General features: G+C 43.4%; 1 protein-coding gene across 1 annotated transcript; it reads left to right on the forward strand.

Moving 5' to 3' along the window:
- Positions 1-740: 740 nt before the first annotated feature.
- ddx10 (DEAD (Asp-Glu-Ala-Asp) box polypeptide 10) lies at positions 741-5,808 on the forward strand. Its single transcript, XM_079351365.1, has 2 exons — positions 741-2,459; positions 3,831-5,808. Exons 1-2 carry the CDS (start codon positions 1,113-1,115, stop codon positions 5,025-5,027), a joined length of 2,544 nt encoding a protein of 847 aa, XP_079207491.1. The 5' UTR covers positions 741-1,112; the 3' UTR covers positions 5,028-5,808.
- The last annotated feature ends 1,024 nt before the right edge of the window (positions 5,809-6,832 follow it).

Here is a 6,832-nt window from a genome sequence, read left to right on the forward strand (position 1 = left end):
TAGCTTCTTACTTCGTTATATACGTAGATTACAAACGTTGATGTTTAATAATACATTAAAAACAGCTAAATAACCAAATAGTACATGGATTAAGAGTATATATATCCAGTGGTGTAAATGTGCCTAAAGAAATAGCAATAGGCCTACTCTTTTTTATGTGGCCCATCTTTGTTACAAACATTGACATGTAAGACTCCTTTTGAATATTTAGTACGTATCAGCCAATTAGAGCATAGGAGCAAGGGAGGGTCATCCCTTCACCATCCCAGGAAAAAAAAATGCTGTACAGGCCCAACCTTAGATATTGTCAATCATTTATAGGTGTGAATCAGAGGGGATTGAGAAGTGGGTATACTCTATGGAGACTGAAAACGAATTGGGTATTCTCCATATACCTGCGTGTATGAGGTGGGTTGAGAGATAACAGAAAGCAGAGAAGAAAGGGGAAAAGGAAAAACAATAAAAATGCAAAGCTTTCTCCTTTACAGCTCCTCTGGGAAATAGCCAGCATTTTTCAGGAGATTTCAGGAAGTGTAAAAGTCATATGAAAGGGTTTTGGGAAAGTGTATATTTTTCTACAAAATTGCTAAAAGTATTTAACTATCTTATTTTGAAACTTTGTATAAGTGCATTTCCGAACATCTTTTTTTTAAACAAGCGGCATGTGATACGGAAGCGACGCCGCTTCTCCAGAAGACGTCTGACTACAGTTCACTTTACTTGTATAAATGAAGATTGTTTAAAATATACAAAATACTGTTTTTGTGTTTTGTTTTTAACTCCGCCAAATACTGAAACTCATTCAAATAAAAATATTTCCTAAATTAGCTGCATCTCAAAACGGGTTAAGGAGGAAGTGAAGGTATAATAATATAATAATAATAAAAAGTTTCTTTGTTAGTTTTAAACTCCAATCGGGGGAAATAAACTTAAGCAAGATGCTGCCTGGCAGGTGAAACCCGGGGTAACAAAAACCCAAGGAAAATAATTGAGTCGCAAGGCGATGATGTCATAAACATGCGACCCCTCTCTTCTCCACGTTGTTTACGAAAGTGAGATCTGTTTATTAAACGTGCGTTTGGCCATCTTTCCTTCCCGTCAAGCGGTTCATCATGGATAAAAAAGGTCCAAACTCCACGAAGAAGAAATCTAAATCTGCTAAAATGAAAGCGGGCACTGACCCCGTCAAAAACTTCGAGAAATGGAAGAAAAAATACAATAAGACGAAAGATCGCGTGAAGCGAGAGAGAGCCCCGAAGAAGCGAGAGTGGCAGGTCGAACGGGAATACATCGCCGGGCTTGTTCGTAGGTACGAAGACATCAACATCAAGGAGGCTGTAAAGTTTTCAGACTTCCCCATTTCAAAGAAAACCTTGTTAGGTCTGCAGGAGTGTCAGTACAGACAGCCCACGGAGATCCAGAGACAGACGATCGGCTTCGCGTTGCAAGGGAAAGACGTCCTCGGCGCGGCTAAGACCGGCTCTGGGAAGACATTAGCTTTCCTCATACCGGTGCTGGAGTGTCTGTTCCGCCAGCAGTGGACCTCGATGGACGGGCTGGGTGCTCTTATCATATCGCCCACCAGAGAGCTCGCCTATCAGACCTTTGAGGTTCTCCGCAGGGTGGGTAAGAACCACGAGTTCTCCGCGGGGCTCGTCATTGGTGGGAAGGACCTGAAGACCGAGTCGGAGAGGATTCACCGCACTAACATCGTCATCTGCACCCCAGGTCGGTTGCTCCAGCACATGGATGAGACAGCCACCTTCCACGCCTCCGACCTCCACATGTTAATCCTGGACGAGGCAGACCGGATTCTGGACATGGGCTTCGCAGATACACTCAACGCCATCGTGGAGAACCTCCCCAAGTCGAGGCAGACGCTGCTGTTCTCTGCCACACAAACCAAGTCGGTTAAAGACCTGGCCCGGCTTAGCCTCAAAGACCCAGCATATGTGTGGGTTCATGAGAAGGCCAAGTTCAGCACACCAGCCACGCTGGAGCAGAGTTATGTGGTGTGTGAGCTCCACCACAAGGTCAACATGCTCTTCTCGTTCATCAGGAGCCACCTGAAGAAGAAGATCATTGTCTTCTTTGCCTGCTGCAAGGAGGTGCAGTACCTGTTCCGGATCTTCTGCCGTCTCAGACCCGGCATGCCCATGCTGGCGTTGCATGGCAAACAGCAGCAGATGAAGAGAGTGGAGGTGTACAATGACTTCCTCAAGAAGCAGAATGCAGTGCTCTTTGCCACGGACATAGCAGCCAGAGGCCTCGACTTCCCAGCTGTCAACTGGGTGCTGCAGTTTGACTGTCCAGAGGATGCTGATACCTACATCCATCGGGTGGGACGTACTGCCAGGTACAAGGAGGGCGGAGAGGCCTTACTGCTGCTGCTCCCCTCTGAAGAGAAGGGCATGCTGAGCCAGCTGCAGGAGAAGAAGGTTCCCATCAATAAGATCCAGGTTAGACAAGCATACACCCTGAGTGAGCTTTCAAATAAACTGTGTGTACAGTCTCACTGAATGTAGAACAGGACGGTGGTCACACAGCTTAAAAAAAAACACAGATTAAAGAAACCATCTCTGCTAAAACATATCACACACAAGGTAAAATGTTTTGGGTTTTTTAAGCAGATTGTCTGAGGTGTTGAGTTTAGTCAGTGACAGTAAGAGAGGCTTTCCCTGGGTTAATGACAAAGATATTCATTTAATCACCAACACTAACTGATCCTAGACTGACTTCAACACCCGTGGAGGGTACATGATTTATAATGTCAGTATATCTGTAAAGCTGACGACATCTCGTCTGAGTGCAGCTCATAACTCCCAAATACTGATGGACCGCCGTTCTTTGTCTTCACACTGACTATAAATGCTCTTCAAGCTGCAGTGGCCCTTTCAATAGATTATAATTAAGGATGAAGTTGATGGCTTAAACAGGAGGAGATGGAGGAGTTCCTTTAACTTTCTGTGTAACTGAATGGAGTTTAATATAAAAGAGGAAATAATCAGGAGGGGAATCCCAGAGGCCCCACGATACAATACGATACGATATGATATTGTGATTTTAAACATTTTGTCATGTGCTGAGAATTAAACTGAAAAAACTATTTCTTTTAACTGCAACAAATTAAACACAATCAAGAAGTGTTTTATCAAATGAGAAAGCCTTCTCAGTCTGTTCATCTCACTTCCGTGTTTAGGTCAGTGGTGTCCAAACTTTTTTTCTTGCGGGCCAAAATTGTCGCGTTAGAATCGCTCACGGGCCACAGGTTTTTTTTGTTTGTTTGTTTTTTTTAAATATTGGAAGGAACTTTTTGTATTTTGACCACTTCAAAAATAATGTAAATACACAATAATTAATTGCAGTGGGAAACTGTTGTGTTCTAATTTTTTGGAAATAGTCAGGCTTTTATAGGTCTCCCTCGCTAACATGAAAAAGAACGAAATATGCCATCTGATGAGGCCTGGGGCCAAAATCTTCTGATTCTTCGAACGAAGTCAAGGGCCACAAACAATCCACTCAAGGGCCACAAATGGCCCCACGAGCCGCACTTAGTTTGGACACTCCTGCTTTAGATTTTTACGGGAGTGACGACAGACCAGTCTAACAATGAGTCATGTGACCCGCTCAGCAAGTAAACATTTAAAAAGCTTATTTGTTTTTAATATAATAATATGTCAATACTAAGTTTGTATCATACTAAGCTGTATGGATATTCCCCCACCTCTAGAATGATGTTATCTTAAAGGTCCTGTGTGGAGAACAAAGAGATAAAAATCCTCACTACATCACAGTGGCCTTCATTCATTTGATTGTCCGTTTGATTCCAGGTGAACTCGGAGAAACTGCAGAATGTCCAGCAGAAGCTGGAGGCCTTCCTGGCTCAGGAGAAGGAGCAGAAGGAGAGGGCGCAGAGGTGTTTTGTTTCCTACCTGCGCTCCGTTTACCTGATGAAGAACAAAGAGGTGTTCGATGTCTTCAAGCTCCAGCTGCACGAGTACGCACTTTCTCTGGGCCTAGCTGTGGCTCCGAGGGTACGTTTTTTAAGTAAAGCTCAGGCACAGAGAGCTGAGAAAGGAGGAAAGAAAGAGGAGGAGGAGGAGGAAGAGCTGAAGAGCTTTAAGGCTCAGTTGAGAGGAAACGGTCCTCATAAGGAAACCCAGAGTTCAGAGTCGGAAGATTCAAGTGAGGACGGAGAAAGTGGTGATGATCAAAGGTCGCATCGGTCGAGAACACTTCTTCTGGGAGCAGGTGAAAGCAGCGAGGAAGAGGATGATGAAGATCTAAGAGACTTTGACCTGCTCACAGTCAAAAGAAAGGATGTGTTCAGTCTGACAGGGGACCAGGAGAGCTCCGAATCCGAACAGGACTCCAAAAAGCACAAGGAAAAAGAGACAAAGTTCAAAGAAGCTAAAAGGGCATTGAAGCGAAACTTTCAAGTCAACACCAAAGTCACATTCAACGAAGAGGGAGACGCTGTACAGCTGTGGCCACCAGCCCAAAGGCAGGTGGCTGGTGGGGAGGAAGATGAGGAGGAAGAGGTGTCGGGTATAAACGTAGATAAGGCCAAGGAGAGGATGAAGCGTGAGGACCAGGAGTTTGACAAGCAAGAGTACAGCCGCAAAGTGAAAGCCAAACACAGAGAGAAGAGGCTGAAGGCCAAGGCAGCCAGGAGGGAGGCCAACAAGAAGCAGGGACCCAAATCTGACGAAGACGAGGAGGACGAGGTGATCGCGTACCTGGCCAATCACAGCGAAGACGAGTTTGATCCCAGCACCTTGCCCGATCCTGATAAACCACACGTAGAGGAGGAGGAGGATCAGACCAGGCCAGCTAAACGGCATCACAGAAGCGTGAGCAGTGATGATGATGATGATGATGATGATGATGAAGAGGAGGAGGAGCGCACAGCGGGGAAGAGGAAGAAAGTGAGGCAGGGAAATGAGGAACACACAGCTCTGGACACCGGGCTCTCTTTGGCTGAAGATGAGGAGTTAGTGTTACACCTGCTCGGAGGACACGTGTAGAGAAAGATTTAAAGAGTTTCTGAAATATTTCGAAGCACCAAATTCAAGAGGACATGCATGTTCTTCCCAGTTTGAGTGTGGATATAAGAGAGAACCTTTCTGAACTCAGAGCCCTCACTGAAGGCAGATTCTATAGATTGTACTTTGTCTGCCTCCACAAACTGGATCGTTCTTCTGAATCATAATCTCTGACATGTTTTCATTGAGTGAAAAACCTTCTTTGCTGTCACTGTGTTGTTAACAAACAAACAAATGTTTTTCACCTGATGGTCACCTAACTTGTTTTCTGCTCACAACAAAGTGACAGTAAAGTCATGTTCAGAGTGTCATTTGATGATTCATTTTTTCATTGTACGTTCCTGTAACCAACCGGGACCAACAACGTAGGATGACTGTGCACAGGATACCCTGTTGGTCAGGTGTACACACTTATTGAATATTAAGGACTAAAAAGACCAATTAAATCTTGGAGTTTGTTTGTTGTTTTCCCTAGAGGATCAAATTCAAATTTAGCATACCTGCTTCATTAGGTCAGTGTGTGTGGTTAAATCAAAATGTCTGAAAATAATCAAACTGTCCCTTATTTTTGAATAGTTGAGAAACATTTGAACGTTGACCTCCTCTTCAAACCAATGAAAGAGAATTTGTTTTCTCAGGAGACATTTTCTGACTGAAATCTTCAGCCAGCATTGCTTCTCCTTCTCTCTTGAATTTCATATATAACCTCCCCTAACAACTTTCATGGAATTTATAAATTATTAAAGAAAGTTTTGAAATGTTATTGTGCCCAGTCTTGTTTGTTTTTATAAAGTCAAAGTGTTTCTGGAGCCGTTTTGCCTAAATGTCGGGGGCGGTCTCGTGCAGCAAAAGGCAGAGGTCATACTCAAACCCACAGCTGCAACAAGGACTATAGCCTCTCTTCATGGGACGTGCAACGTAACCGCTAGGCCATGGGTGCTCCAAGTCAAAGTAATTTTAATGTCCAAGAATCCTATTATCTTTCTGGTTGAAGTATTATTGTAGTATCAGATTAATTCATTTAAATCTTTGGTGTGTCTGACCGCTATGTTAACAGCTCCATTTGACTCTCAGCAGTTGGCATTGCTGCTGTAAATCTATATTTTTGTCTCAAGTGTTGTCCAACCTCATCACAAGAGTTTCTACTCGCCCTGCAGAGTACCACACAGGAAACAGCGGTGAAATGGTGTCATCAGCCCTCATTCCCATGAGGAAAATCTGAACAGCTAAAAGAGATATTTATCAGAACAATTATTGTTTGTTTTTTTTTCTCCAAAAAACGTCCTTTAATTTGAGGTTATTTAAAAAAGAAATTATACATATACCTGTCCTTTTTCCTCAGTGATGAGAGTCTTTGCTCTAAGTTTCATACTCCAGGCCCACAAAGTCACTGTTATTCGATGTATAGGGTTAAATGAAAAACAACCTGCTTTTACATATGCATTACTCCTGATGACTGTAGCCTGTAATAGTGGAGCAGCTAAAGTGCAAGAGAGTCCTGTTATTTGAGGGGTTTGGTTCTTGGCACACTGAGAGGAAAAAAAAACGTAAATTGAACTCTGTTTACATCTGCTAAAAAAACATTTAACTTTTTTTGTCATTCACCCATGTGATGACAACTGTTCATATCCTGATGATGGCAACTTTCTGCTTGCGACACTTCTGTCCAACTCGTAGATCACTTAGCAGAAGTAGCTTGGTTGGTCTCTGTACACAAAGTTCTGTCATTTCCATGCTTGAACGTCCACTCTTGAAAACAATTAATCGGCTGTAGTCCTGGGAATTTA

Source organism: Symphodus melops, assembly GCF_947650265.1.
Source record: "Symphodus melops genome assembly, chromosome: 8".
Taxonomy (NCBI): domain Eukaryota; kingdom Metazoa; phylum Chordata; class Actinopteri; order Labriformes; family Labridae; genus Symphodus; species Symphodus melops.